The sequence below is a fragment of the Bombus pascuorum genome, chromosome 5, assembly GCF_905332965.1.
Source record: "Bombus pascuorum chromosome 5, iyBomPasc1.1, whole genome shotgun sequence".
Classification (NCBI taxonomy): Eukaryota; Metazoa; Arthropoda; class Insecta; order Hymenoptera; family Apidae; genus Bombus; species Bombus pascuorum.
This window is the reverse complement of record NC_083492.1, coordinates 3,294,017-3,309,917: the sequence shown is the minus strand read 5'-3', so window position 1 is coordinate 3,309,917 and position 15,901 is coordinate 3,294,017. Positions and strand designations below refer to the sequence as shown.

Sequence of the window (15,901 nt, the reverse complement as noted above, 5' to 3'; positions counted from 1 at the left end):
CCACTTGACCAAACGGCCACCCGTAATTATTCGTTTTCGTAATTTGATACAGAGAAATGATTTATCACTGGAAATGATTTATTGTACGCCGGCCGAACAACCGGGCGATGAGATAAAATATTGCAAAAAGCTCGTCCATTTCCCTATTAATGCAACATTGCGCGGCAAATGTTTCTTTTTAGATATTTGTCGATATTACGATGTTTCTGCCACTGCCAACCGCATTTCAGACACAAATGGCTTCTTTCTATTTTTTACAATGTCAAATTGACTAACAACTTTGAAGAAATTTCCAGGAAATCAATTAAAAATATTCATGTAGGAAGTGTATATTAGGTATATTTGTCGTTATAGGATAAGTAACATGTATCTTAATTAAAAATATTTTAATTGAAAAAGTATCTGATCATTGAGAGTGAAAATAAAAGACTATATATATCGAAAACTGAATCTTTTGCTATCTGTAAGTTCACGAGTCCTTTCTTGAAAAATTCTTCGTCTTTTTCAGTTACAATTTCTTAGTCTACGAATGAAATTCTTACGAAAAGGGATTTTCAGACAACGAGTAAAATGAGACATTTATTTAACCGACTCGGGCAAGTCAGTTTCATCCAGTCGATTTAAAAAACCACGTTCTACGCCTATTTTTGACGTATAACGGCGCGACGAATCTCGACGAATGATAGGACAAAACAGCAGACATTTTATCAACGTTGCAACGCCGTTAGAAAAGTTGGCATCGCAAGAGTATCGCAAGTTGCTAGTTACGCCATTGTAACCGACCTCGCGTGACGTGGTACCCGGAAATTAAATCAACCCAGTTCAAACAAAGGTACACGGCGAAGTATCTTCGAAAGTTTCGCGCCGGAACTTTAAACGTCGCGGGACTCTGGCGGCGGTTCGAGCACTTCATAACCGGCGCGGATGAATGAAGCGTAAATAGGATTGGTGAAACGACTTCACACAGATTGCGCAACAATTTTCCTCGAAAGGATTAAGTTATCGTGAAAGTGTCGAAAATACTCAACATCAGAGCTTAATGTCATAATTTTATAATTTGTACCATTTGTATATTATAAAGTGATTTGCATATTTCTCGATATAACGTGCTACCTGGATGCTCATCTGAAATAGGATTCGAAGTTGTTGAAGTTTACTCGGCATTATTAAATCAAGAATAATGTAGTATCTTAAATAATTATGATTTATTTGCAATAAATGGATTGTACAGGTGTTGATTAAACAGAAAAACGATGGTTGTTTAACGTGAACTAATCGCGATAACGTATTATATTTTAGACAACTCAATAATTAATTTGCAACTCTCGTCACAACGGATCCAACGCTCTCTCTCTCACTCTCTCTCTCTCTCACTCTCTCTCTCACTCTCTCTCTCACTCCACTCTCTCTCTCTCTCTCTCTCTCTCTCTCACTCTCACTCTCTCTCACTCTCTCTCACTCCACTCTCATTCACTCTCTCTCAGTCTTACTCTCACTCTCACTCTCACTCACTCACTCTCTCTCTCTCTCACTCTCTCTCACTCTTACTCACACTCTCTCTCACTCTCTCTCTCACTCTCTCTCTCACTCTCACTCACTCTCTCTCTCTCTCTCTCTCTCTTTCTCTCTCACTCTCACACGGACCACACTCTCTCGACAACGCAGGTGTCACGACCGGCACACTTCAAACTCGATGGACTGATGACGGAGATAAGGATGTGGTGGCACTCGGCGACAAAGTATATCGCCAAAGTGCCTAATGAGTCACCAATATCCGAACGATCCTTCGTGCGTGGCAACGGTCGCGGACGCCTAACAAACGCGTGGATAGTGGAGATATTGAGGGGTGACAAAGAAAAAAGGAACAGATCCGTTCGAAAATTGTAAGATCTTCGGTCTTGGAAAGTCACGGCTGGAGTGAATTGTAGTTAGTGTAAACCAAGCGCTAAGAAATAAATTCTCTCTTTTTTATTCTTTATTTTTATCTTTTATTTTCATCTTCGATTTCTTTTTTTTATTTTACGTGACACTAGCAACATTATACCGACAACGCAACTCGCACTCTCTGACTTCTCCACTGACAGTGGCTATTAATTTGTTTTCCTGCCTTAGCATCCCTCTTTTGTCCCTTTGTCTTAACCCCAACGCGCACGTGGCCTACAACCGCTCGTGACAGGTTCACGTAGGCTTTCTTTATGAAATTATTCAGTTGAAGGATCGACGACACATTGATGGGCCTGTCGGCATCTCGACACGTGACAATGTTTATGGTTCACCGGATATTTCTTAGGCCTTTTGCCCACGATACTACAATAATAATATAAAGATGTTTAAGAAGACAATAACTTGTAATGTAATAGCTGGTCGTGATATCTAATGTTATGATATGTGGATATATTCTTATAGCACATTGAAATTATAAAAGTTTCAAAATGTAGATGTAAAATAGAGAAAAGAATTATAAAGGAATCTTCTGATATATTCGTTCAATTACGAGACAAACTTTTATCGTCGGATAATTTTCATCGATCTTAGGAAAGACATATTTAAGAATATGATATATATATTCACGTTTATCACGGAATGAATATTTCAAATATCATGCAAAAGATTTAATGAATTTGTAGAAACTATAGTATTACCAGATACTGTAAACATGTATATTTACAAATGAAGAGTGGTTTCGCGGATTTCAATCATCGCGAGATTGCGTTTCCTAATTTCCTCTTAAACTCCTTATTTTTCTGCCTCTTAGTTCACAGTTGTTCCGTGCACCTATCTTATCCCGATCCTCGCGACGTATCCTTCCTGTTGCGTGTCAGGTTATCATGTTCCTAGCCTTTAGAAAAGCCGAGATTGCTACGCTGACAGAGGCCTCCAGCCGATTATCCAGCGATGTATGTACGTTACCAGCGATCACGGCAACAACTCGGCACGGACGTTCGCGATTTCATCTATCCCTATTTTTACCAGGAACTGTGCCAACGAGTCGTCGAAATGATCACGTTGAAATCGTATCAACAAACATACTATCACGACGTGTGTCGATTATGCAGACCATCAGACATCAAATCAGACATTATCATAAAAGTTAAATAGCAGTGATGTTTAAAGGATGTCTATCGCGTGTCTGATATTCAACGAGCGCATTGATCAATTTTACAAAGGTATCCTTGTAGATTTAAAAAAATTTCACGATAAATAAAGAGCCGAAGATTTTTCATGTATAAACATACCTACGTATCTTTTTACCTCTTTCGCTATTTTCCATAGATGCGTATCGCTGTACAGTAAATATATCACCCATAAATTTCCCAAGAGTTTTTGTACATTTTCTTAACTTTTAAAGTATGATAAACAACGGTGTTACGAAGTTCTTACGCACAAATATATGTACTTCGTTTTTTATGGCCTTTCTTTTCGTTATTTTTTTACGCATACGTATCACTATGCAACGAATGCATTTTAATATCAATTCTATTTAACATCCAGTGACGCAATCGTTCCAGCGCGCAGTCTCTTGCAAAATCGGTATCGATTTCCCTAACTACGAACAAAACCTCGTAGATTCTGATTTTGCTGTTAGATAAAAGTCAGAACGGTATTCTCGATATGATTCGATCAGAAAGGCTGGTTATTTTAGGCAGAAGGCCGGATCAACAAAAGTGTTTCGTGTCGATGCTAAAATTTCTCTATCTTCCGCAACACGATTCCATATTATGTCTATAATGTATCAGAGTTGTGGAATTGTCAACAATTTAAAAGTTAACTGAAAATGGTCGAAATATTTATTTTAATTCCGTATTATAAATCTAGTCACTGGCGCAGATATTTTTGTTTCATTATCGTGACTTTTGGAGGAATAATTTATAATTATCGACGTGCAATTTAACGTTATGAAATTGTGATACGCGGTATGTAACAATTCTCGATATTTATTAATTTTTGTTTCATTTGTATTTTACAAAGTACAAAAATATTGAATTTGTTTTGTCCCGATGTCACTCTGCAATTCGCAATATTTTTAACTCGAAACAATTTGCATAACACAGAGATTAAAAATAATTTGGGAAATATTCAAATATTCCTAGCATAAAACGGGAGCAAATATTATGTAAATATGAAAGCATTTGATTATCGAAACATCTGAAAGAGCCAATGCAACGAACAACAAAAAGAGATGATATTTTCAAAATATCTAACTATTTCGAATTATTTACCTTTTATTCGATCTTCCATTATTACGAATCTTTTCGATATGTTACACGTCGGTTTTCGCTGGAACAACAGGCCAAAGAAATATACTACTCGAAAGTAAATATTGTTAAGGGTTGTATTCGTCCCTTCTATTGTCTCGTGCCCTCGTCGAGGAAATACAGTTTTGTTCCAAAAGAACTCGATGCACTTACCTCTGAAAAGAAGAAATAAAGGATCTGACAATTCATTGAACAATTCTGTCCAAATCGTGTTATGTTTCTATAGCAGCTTCTCCTTGTTTCTTATATTTTGATATAACTCAAAATGTGCATCAAATTATATTCAAAAATGTAATAATAATTCCTCGTTAATATCGCATAATTAATCCAGCAAAAGTGAAACTCACGCTTTAATTATCATTTGTAAAAAGAAAATATCGATTGCCATAATCGTGGCAAATAACATTGATCTGTTACGAAACTTCATTTTATCGGCTACTTTTAAAAAACTTACATATTTGACTTTAACGCGTCCTCTCAACTGTACAAACACATATATATATTAAAATTTTGTCATCAAGTAACACGGAAAGCAGAAAATCAACAAAAATAGACCTATCGCGTCTTTCTTTCCGCGGTTTGCGAATAATAAAATACAGTAATAACAATAATGATAATAACATTTGAAACCATGAAATATTATTTAAAATCCAATGCGTCAGTTTCAATGGAAAAAGATTCGTCTAGCTGTGTCCAACGGTTAAAGTGTTAAATAAGGTTTCGACGTGTAACGACGGCTCGTTGGAGGCTCATACATAAAAGTAAATCCCGCGCAGAGCCAACGAGAAAACACAATGTTCCTGTACAACGACGCGACGTCCTTTCTGACACGCTACAATTAACAGATATTCAGAGATCTTTCCACCGGTGGAAAGACTCACCGCGTCATTACCTAGACAGAGTAATTAGCATGACGGGAGTACGCATAGACGGACTCTGTTCAAGCGATAACTGCCATACAGGTTGCACGTATGTAGGTACAATCAGGTTGTACGTTGGCAGACATGGTTGCGTGCGGAAAACGCGGCGTTTGGGGAAAAGTTTCTTGAGGTATCGTTGAGCCGCGTTTTGACCATATTCTCGGTCGACCTGTTCGCGCCACGTAATTAAAAGCTTTCTTACATCAAAAGAAATTATTGCCCGCTCGAACGTGCGCGCAAGTCGTACGCGCGCGAGGTGCAAAGGAACTCGAGTGGTTGAATTCGACGAGACGGTCGCGGTGGTGCGAATTTAAATTAACATTAAACACGGACGCGGTGGGATGACAAGAAGCATGTGTGCACCCGCGAGTTTCATTCCGCCCGAGCTGATAGTGCGAGGGCTAATTGTAACGTCGAGCGGAGATTGCCGCTGGAATTTAATTTGTCCGGTGAATTACGCAAAAATGTTTGGTGCTTCGCTGCTGGAGTTCATTAATCTTTAAATTTCTTTTATTTCTAAATTGTCTAACATTATTCTGTTCGTTACACGTGACAAATAATACGCGTCGATATGGAAAAATGTAAAGATTATTTTGCAATGGATTATAACACTTATTATACAATAATTTCATATAATAACAACATAATGATAATTGCGTGTAATTCTGTGATCAGCTTTTTTATGAGATTAACATTCTATTTCATTCTATTCATAGTGTAATCAATATGCGGTCATACGACGAAATGATAGACGTACACACATGAGAATGAGAGGGGGTGTTAAACTGCTCCTTACTTATCGTAAAGTTTTTTTTATCTTTTATCGATAGATTTTTTAATACGTGTTCGATAGAAAAATAGCCATATATATAAATACATGAGGTTTTTCTTTCAAAAGCTGTTTTCTATTTAATATTCGACTTATTGTATTCTATAGATATAGTTGAATATTTAACGTTCTTGTCAGAAATATTTTATACCTTCGTTTTTATATATTCGTTCGATTTATAATCAGTGGAAACTAATTACGTAGTCAAAAAGTTCGTAACATTTCTTTGGTATGAATTATCCCGAGAACAATTACGTATAAGCATTTTGTACAGAAACTAAAGTGATAAAAGTAAAACTGCTCAACATCCAATGGCGAACTATCGTTTGAATTGGTAGAATTTGCAGGAAAGTTTTATTCAGCCGTGATTCGGTACTTTAATGCGCTGTTTAGTACGAATTTCGCAACAGGATAATTTGCCGATGCGAGTATCGAGAACCGTTATTGCACGAAGAAACCTTATTTGCGCCCCTAGTGAGTCTCTTATCTACCGGATATGACACACCTCGCAGCTTCCATCTCTTTCATAAACTTTTGATCGAAACGGCGCCCACTTGAGAGAAAATTGAAACAGGATCGAAACGAGAAATTTCTTATGCAGTTCGATAAAATTATTTCTTTCTTTTTTATTTTATACGAAAACTTATTTAAAAAATACCATGAAATTGTATATGCTTCGAGATTATTGTTACAGTTATTTTTAAAAATATTAGATCCCCTGATTTTTGTAGCTTATTGTAGCTTTATGATTGTAAATTTAAATGACTCGTGTTTCTATATTAAGAAATACAAGTTACAGAGATAGCTCAATATTTGCCTCGTCGCGGAATTTATATCGATTTCCCATTGATCGATTATGATTTGTATTTTTAGTAGTTTCCAATAGTACAACCATGTATTACCAACGTTACGACACTGCTATTTTATTAGTGGTGCCTCGATATTGGTTCGTGCTCTGTTTTGCAATGTCCAAGGTTTTCTACTGGTCAACAATAATTTTGCTTAGATCGCAGTTGTTTGGTCACTGTCTCCGACTTTATTCTCGAAATTAATCAAACGCAATTATGTTCCAACGCGAAGTTTATTGAGGAACATCGGATAGAATGTTTTATGCATATTTATTCTGTATATTGATTCTATGTAAAATTGTATAAAAAATCCAATAGGTATCGAATTCTTGTAAATGAAGATCCAATAAATATAGAGATAAATAATTAAAAGTATATTGCAATGTGAATCTTGTGAATTCAATACCTCATATTTCGAGCAATCAAATAACTTAATTATACAAAGATGAATATTAATCCGAACAATTGTCGATATCTTTACGTAGAACACGAAACAAGATTCCATGAATTTCATTTAATTATATCGAGCCCTATTATACAAATGGTCCGTGATTAAAAAAGTTTTGCAATATTGCAATTTATTCGATATCAAAGAGATCAGATCTTCGAAGCGTAGTATCTAGTTAAAAGGGGAAAAATTTCTATTTAAACGATTAAACCTTCGATAAAATCCACTTTTCATTCTGTATAAAAAAAGAATTTATAACTTTAAAACTAGAAAATTAATTTCTCATAAAAGTATATAGAATGAAATTACAAGAGTTTAACAAATTAAAGAACATAATCCTCGAAAGTAACATTAAATACTCAATTACTTTGCCAAAGAAGATAGAACACGCAACTTTACTTTCTTCTTACTTTCTTCTCGATTCGCAACTATATCTTTTATTGTATGTATTATAATAACGAAAAGTCTGTTTTCTTAGAAATTCTAATCTTTCCACCGGTTCCTTTCCAACGATTCTCTCAAGACAAGAGACGAACACACTGATTCTATTGTCACAATGCTTTAAACTTTGCAGAAGTTCTTGCGCAACTTCCCAGCGAGCAAAAGATATCTATAATTCAGGAAGGAAGCATTTCTGAATCTCCACCCGCGGAAGCCGAGATTTCCTTCCCGTGTAACGAATCTTCACGGCTAACACCATTTTAGAAGCAACCTGTACAATCGAAAAGAATACAGCACCGAACAATCCTCGTCGTGCTGTGCGCTTAATATGAACGTTTACGATGGTTTTGCGGTTGAACGTATCAGTTTGCCGAAACCATTAATAACATGATTCGCCAACGCCTGGAAATCAATAATACCGCAACCTCGTCGTACGTTCAACGCGAAGCAAAAGATTCGACGATCATTCCTCTGAATCTTTGTCGAAAGATTTCCTCTGTCTCGATTCCAAACTCCTCGAAGCGCGACGTTCTCGAACAAAAGTAACATTCCTTTCTTTTTTTCTGTTCTGCTATTCAACGATGTAAGTTATCGTTGGAAAACCCAGACGAAGTAGAAGGAAAAAACGTAGGTACTCGAAATTTGAAGAATATTTGAAGCGAACGTCGCGAAAGTTTGGATCGATCGACTTCGAGAGTGAACGTTCCGAAGCGAAATGCACAACAGTTGAATGTTCGTTACTGGACGCGTGGGCTCGAGACCTCCGTTGATTTGTTTCAGAAATATCGACACTGCGTATTTGCTAACGAACCTCCCCCGGCCGAACAATGAGCTGATTTCGTCAGCTATTGTGAGCTTAACTTCGGTAAAACACACTTCATTGTTTCGAGCATCGTTGAAATATCGACGCCGCGGACGGAAGCACGCGACACACGGGCTGTCCTAACAATTGATTTCATTACCAACGAATCGGCACGCGATCGTCATCCCTCGTTCCAACTGTTTACTCGTTATGCATTCAAAACATTTATTTTAATAGACGAAGTTTGGTTAGACAAGGTACGCGCGAAAACGAAATCACACAACGCACAGAAAGCTCGAGACAGGGAAATCGTTATAGACGAAGTTATCGATTCGTTGGATTCACGTTGTCGTTCTTCCTGAAGTTCTGACATTTAGGTAACCTTTAAATTTTAAAGATCGAGCCCCTGTTTAAATTACAACGTAATAGTACTTGATGTAAAAGGCGGTTCAAATAATAGCGACAAGTTTGTACAAAGGTTTTTTAGAAGAATGGATGCCAGTAACAATTGTCAACATAAAGCTGAACTGCATTTGGTAAAATTATAAAGAGAACGCATAAAGTTTGCTTGGACCCCTGTTTACAAAGTTACTATTTCCTGTTTCTATTATGTTTATTCATATCTTTTCTGTGGCCTTCTATTCACATTTATTGAAACTTTAGTAGCGAAAAAGGGAAGAAAAATATATTATAAAATATAAAACCGCGCGGCAGAGCATTATTCTCGCGGAAGCACAACCGAGACTCATGTAATACTATGATTACGGTTAGAAAGTTAAACTTTTAATTGTTCCAACTTTCCGTTAACCCACAAAACCTGCTTCTTGACGTTTCGCAAAAAAGGTAGCAAACAAATTGTCTCATTGAAACGTCGTAATTGCCTAAAGAAATCCGGAACTGTCGGTTATACGTTTCAACGTGCTGTAAAAACTCACTCCAGTTCGCTGCTGTGAAAGGCAGCTCGTCACAGAGACAGAATTTTCTTAAAAAATAACACATGAATATTCATCGTGGATCAGGATCATTGTTTAAAATCAGACGGTACAAAACGACAGACCTGAAATTGGCTCTTCAACTTATCCACCAATGAAGTATTCATCCCATCCGGATAAATTGTAATCATGTAACGAGCGACACGCGACTAGCCATTAGGATTGACACACGGACAAGTACGTTCCCGGCATGAAATTGACTTGGCACCGTGGAAAATGGAATCGACGTTCACGCGCCAGGGTTAATATAATGCAAATGAAAAGCATACTCTTATTTATCGACTTTTGTCAGTCGAACGGTATTGCGTCCCGAGCTCGCGAAGGCAATGGCTCACGATAAGACTTCGCTAACAATGATCAACGGACATGGCGCGGAAGTAAAATATCGTGCATACCGATCGTCTTCCCGTTTCGACCATTTGTAACCTTTACCGTAGATCAATTCGCCCGGGTGAATATCATTCCCGGGAGGTATAAAAGATAGTGAACGCGAGAGATCGGAAATAAATAGCCTTTAAAGGCGGCTATACTCTCAGACATAGAGTATGAGCCAGCGTCAAAGCTTAAATGTCAAGCGGCCGAGCTTGTAGCCACTCCTCACCGATGTTTTCTTCAGCTTGGGGACACATGTTTTGTAAATCTGCTTTATTCTTTTGCGACTGACATTCTCTGAGAGTCATGTGATTTTTAAACGTCACAGTATATATATATAGTTTTCGATATCATCTCGATATTATTTTTAAAATTCTGTATACGATCAGGTAAATAACGTTGTTTCAAAGAAACATGATTCGTACAAATTGGTTTTCGTTGAAAGTATTGGATTATTCGGAAAGCTTGTTGATTCACAATTCAATTTTTAAGTAAATAAAAAAACTATAAAACTAAGATTGATCGAATACTCGATGGACAGATAATACTTTTGATACAATGTAATGATATAGATATTGTGTATAAATTAAATTCTAGATGTCGATTCTCATATTGATTTATTAAATATACACGAACGAAGATCGGAAAGCTGGAAATTTTATGCTTGTTAAATCATTTATTGGTTTGTGGAAACCGTATAGAAAATTCAATAAATCTGACATAAGGAAAGACAGACTTGGGTTACGTCTAGGAACAAAATGTTCCAAAAGTGAACATTTTATTTGGAACGACAGGCATATATATTTTTCTCTATAAAAGACGATCTCATTCCCTTTGTAATCGCTTGAAATAATTTCATATTTTCCTACATACCACAGGGATAACATTCAAAGTACTCAGAGACATAACGTATGTGGGATAATGCAAAGTGGCGACACGAGGAAGCAGAAGCATCGACACGATACGTGTGCCGCGATTTCGATTAAACGCGTTATGAAGTAGAAAGAATTCGGTGGGAGGCATGAAAGAAGCGGGATCGTTTTGATGAAAAGGAAAAATAAGCAAGAACGAGCGGGGACGAATCCGCGAGAAGCGGTAAAGAGCTGTCAGCGTCAGGATTCGCGTAGGAAATACCCCGAGCATTGAACGAGAATGACAAATTCGTCAATACCGTTCTTGCGTCGACAATCGGGTTCTCCAAATTCTTTATTTTTAAGTATTCCGCTTTTCATTCGAAGCGAGACGCTCTTGAAAGCTTGTCACCGAGAGGATCTTGAAATTTAAGCGGAATCGTCGTCGATCCCATCGTACATAGTGCACCGTCATTTTCCTATATAGAATAGAACGTTCCGACGTTGCGTCTATAGACTGCCACGATTATTTCGATATTGTCAAACCGCATGAATAGAAACGAATGAAGATAAAAGAAGAATGTAACCTGCGCGCACTGACCCTGAATGGGGCGAAAATACCGTTCGTAAATTGCAAAAAGTATCAACGAACCGGTAATGGATGCGCGCGAATGGTCTAACCGTGGAATTCGCTGGTTTTACAATCCCGAAATGGTCGTAGCGTGGGTTAAAATCGACGCTATATTAAAGACCCTTTAACAACGAAATAGTACTCGAACAAAATGACAGAGAAGTGGCTGCTCTGCAAAAATACAATGTGTCTAACTGGTACAAACTGTGAGGGATATCTATATTATTTTGTGCACTTCGTAGGTATCCTCTTTCTCTAGCGTGTGTCTGCTCTATAGCCGAGCGTGAATACATTTTAGAAATAATGGAGTTTCGTCGATATCGTCCCGATAAAAATCGGGGATATTTTCGACGACTATAGGCCAATCAACAGTAGCCTGAAGGCTATTTTCGAAAACATAATACGTGTTATTTGGCGTGAACATTCAAAAGTACAATATATTTGCGCCTTTTTTTATTAAAAAAGAAGAACCCAAAGGCAAAGATGCAATGATGAATTTTTAAATTTTGAAATCGAACGAATATAAATGTCATAGTCGAAAAGTTATATACTGTTGAGGACAAGATAAGATTTTATAAAATATTTTTAATTTTGATTTATTTGTTTTCAGCTTTTAAATTCTCGTGCGAAATCGATCATACGTTGCGGAATTGCCATTCTTCATAGTTTACTTTTGGTGATAGCATTGGAAATAAATTAAACATTGAATACATTTGTGCATCAATAATCAGAAATTTATGGTATCTAAAGGGGTCGATCAGCTGACAAATTGAAATAACTGCTTTCCACACACTGTATTATTGATTAGATCGTGAAAGCTTCGCGGATTGAATACAATTTTCATGGAATTCAAACAATAAACTTTTCTTTCGCGGAAAAGAGAAACGTACTGCATATGTCTTAAATAAGTTTTTAACGTGTGACGTTAAATATGTTTCAACCATTATCGATTTTTATACCGAAAAGATTATAAAGAATAGATAAAAGGGAAAGACTGAAGGATAAATAAGCCTTTACCTAAATTAAGCATCTTTTAAAGTAGAATATAATGAGCTTATAAAACACTTATTAAACACCCTTCATATCGATTATGGGTTAAATATTGACAACTAATCAATAATTATAGATGAGCTTTGGAGAAGAGAAAAGACGTGAAAAAGGAAAGAAACACCTGCGTCGTCTTATTTGTCAAAGTTAAAGGTATTAATAATCATATCCAGCATCATCTAGAATCGTATATATCAAATAACGTTACGCTAAATAAATTACGATACAACAATTACCAAGAAATAAAAACCACTGTCATCCTTGCACACTTTCACAAAAGCAGACAATTAGAAACCCTCGTAAATTAGCAGAGACAATCGCAAGTAACCGCGAAACTGTGCGAATTCAACGGATCTATTATCGTCTGCCTTAATATAGTAATTATACCGTAAGGTATCGCGATCGAGTGTCGCGCAGTTCCTTTCATAAAATCGGAGAATTAGTGGGAACTCGGAGGTATCGATATGAAATTGCGCGATGCGCAACCTAGAACCGTTGGTATCGGCGGGCTAGCGCTACAAACAATCGTTTCCCGTGTATTAACCCAGTTCGAAGCGATGCGATGGAAGGTGGGCCCTTTCGCGGCAATGAGGCGACGGAGATAACTGGCACAGGCGCGACCTACGATACCGAGAGGGACAGAGAATGAGGCAAACGAGAGAGTGATCCGCATGGCGCGATAATCTAAAAAGCGCGATAAATTGACACATAGGAATAAGCGGCCACGGGAAGGGGCTTATGACATCGGCCGGGCGCATCGGCGGTGCTCGATAAGGTCGGTTAAAAAAGGGGTTGAGGGATCGCAGGAAACAGAAAAGAGGTAGAACGATCGTACCCGATGGAAAAATGAGCGAGGAAGACGATGCAAACGGGTTGTCGGAAGCGTCAGGTGGGGTTTCGGGTGAGAGAGGGCCAAGAGAGGGTGAGAGTGTCGAGCGCGACTCGCGGAGATGGAGGGGAGGCCGCGGGTATATGGAGTGCAGGTAGGAGGGCGCTGGCGGCGGACGCGGGCTGCAGGGAGGGAGTTCGGCGGATACGAACGCGGATAGGGAACAGTGCCTCAGTTTGCTTTCGTTCGTCCTTGTGCGAGGTACGTACCGGTACGCCTTGTCCCGTGAATCGTGTAGTTTTAACGCACGTTGCGTTTCCTTCCTTCCGAAATATCCAAGTCTATATCGCGGCCAGTATCCCATTTCCGGCGGTAAGAGAATCGTGAACGCGAGTTGCCGTGTGCCGACAACAAGGTGTGTGAATGTGGTCGTGATACGAACGGAGATCAGTTAGTGACGAAGAGGTGTATCCTGCCGCGAGTAAAGTGTCAAGTGCCAGCGGACCATGAATACGATGATACGAATCTGGATCCTCTGCAGCCTGTTTCTGCTGGGATGCGTTCAAGGTTAGCATGCATGGTTATTATTCACTAAGTACGATCGGTAGACACGTGTATCGTACCGTTAATACCTCGAGTGGGCCCTTAAGCGGGCACCATTGTCGCGAGTCGTTCGATTCTCGGTAACCTTTTCATTAGACAAAGTATCGAAGAGTTTCGATGTCGAACTTGACCCGTCTATCCCAGAATACTCATCGAGCTACACGATTTTATTGTATCGACGGCACAAGGACAGCGTCGTACTGTCGTCGAACTGTATTGTTCAATAACAACAATACCAACTTCATTTATATATATTTTATATCCCATGTCCAATGTTACACTCCTTCGCGCTATCTGGTAGAGCGATCGCAGGTGGCCAATGGGGTTGCGCGATAAGAAATTGTTTCTGGTTGCGCCGCTAGTTTTTGCGGGGTCCCGCGAGAGACGTTCGCTGTCCCGTGCTCGATGTTTTTTTGTAAATGTCTATGTATACGCGATGTGTGGCCACGTGCGCTATCTCGTCCAGCGTTTGGCAGTGTATCGCACAAACGGAACAGCGCTGTTTCCTTCCCCCCAATACACATACATACTCGGTCAACTTTTTCCGTTACGTTCGTTACGACAAACGTTTGAAAAGGTACGTTATGTGTTACGAGTCGCGCCTGTGTAAACGCGTCGGACGTTCTAAAATAGCGTTTCCCCCCACATTCACGAATTATATACTACGCGGTAAAATGCATTGAGATCGAGAGAAAATTCTGGCACCTCAAATTGCCCTGAGCGTATCCTTGGCACAGTTTATTCCGTGTTTCCTATTCGATCGCCATGTCATCGTTCCACAAAGTTTCACGACACGTCCCTTTTCGCAGCTATTTTTAAACGTTGCTGCAGTCTACCGGTCCGATTAGTTTTCTCTGTTCAGCATGTCATGGTGGCGCTTTCGTTTCTCTGTTTCACGATGGAAACAGCGATGCTGTCACCGCTCTCGCGGCCTGATTCTACCAAGGCAATCTAATTTGATAGGTTTCGGAAATAGAACAAAAAACAAGTTTGAGGTATGGCGAATATTAATTTCGTTTTATAGCAGTTTCGATTCACGTGTGCTATTTTGAGAGTTCTGTCGATTCTTGTTTCGTGTATCGAGGATTTTCGAATAAATAGAGTTTGCTAGTTACATTTGTCAATAATTAGAATATATATATATATATATATATATATATATATATATATATATATATATATATATATATGCATACTTCGCTTGAATAGACAATAATGGTTTGTATCGTGACTTCGATTATGAAAATCCAGATTAAATTCAAATATAGTTGGTATTCGTGATATAAAAGTTAATGTATTGCAACGAAGGACATTTTATAATAAAAGGAGGTTATTTTTATCGGCTTTTTCTTTGACTTTTAAGGCTCCTGTATCGTACATAGTTGAACTTTCCTAAACACACGCACATGATGCAGAAGAATATTTTCTCTCCATAGTGTACTATAAATCATTAGTAAATCATTAGTATATTATAATCACTAGTAAAATGAGATCAGTTTAAGTAAATATAGCAAAAGAATTTTCCAACTTCAAGAATTCAATAAGTTTATCACCCTATATTTTTTGGAGATTTGAAATAAGCTAATTCTAAGTAACTTTTATTTTGTTAGTTTTAGTGTTTTGACAACTGCGAAGAAAAAATTTATAGAATAATATGTTTCATTTTACTAATGTTTATATTATAAATTACCATGTTTTAAATTTAAACGATATAAAATTCGAGTAGCATGATTTCCTTTCAGCCATTGTTTTGTCTGAATACCCAATGAGAAATGGAAAAATTGCAAAATTATAAACAACACAAATGATTCTGGAAAATTAATTTCTATATGTTTCCGTTTTCGACCTTCGTATCGTGTAGGAATTTTTATTTTTTCCCTTCACTGGCAAAGGAAGTTGGATGATATCGGAACACGGTAATAGAACCCAACTTCGAAATTGATTTTCTATTCGGAGGAAGAAGCGGCCGTAACGAGTTCATTAATCCTGCCGCGTTAAACTGCAACGCGATATAATTAAAGAGATATCGACA

General features: G+C 37.9%; 1 protein-coding gene across 2 annotated transcripts in view; it reads left to right on the top strand.

Annotated features, from left to right (window-relative positions):
* The first annotated feature begins 13,487 nt into the window (after positions 1 to 13,487).
* The window catches only part of LOC132907400 (uncharacterized), a 538,994-nt gene continuing 536,580 nt past the window's right edge, over positions 13,488 to 15,901 (top strand). Inside the window, exon 1 of one of the 2 annotated variants that reach the window (XM_060960472.1) lies at positions 13,488 to 13,833. In XM_060960472.1, coding sequence (XP_060816455.1) covers positions 13,773 to 13,833 — 61 coding nt within the window. In that variant the 5' untranslated portion in view covers positions 13,488 to 13,772. The remainder of the gene's footprint in view (positions 13,834 to 15,901) is intronic. The other variant, XM_060960471.1, reaches the window with a different exon arrangement.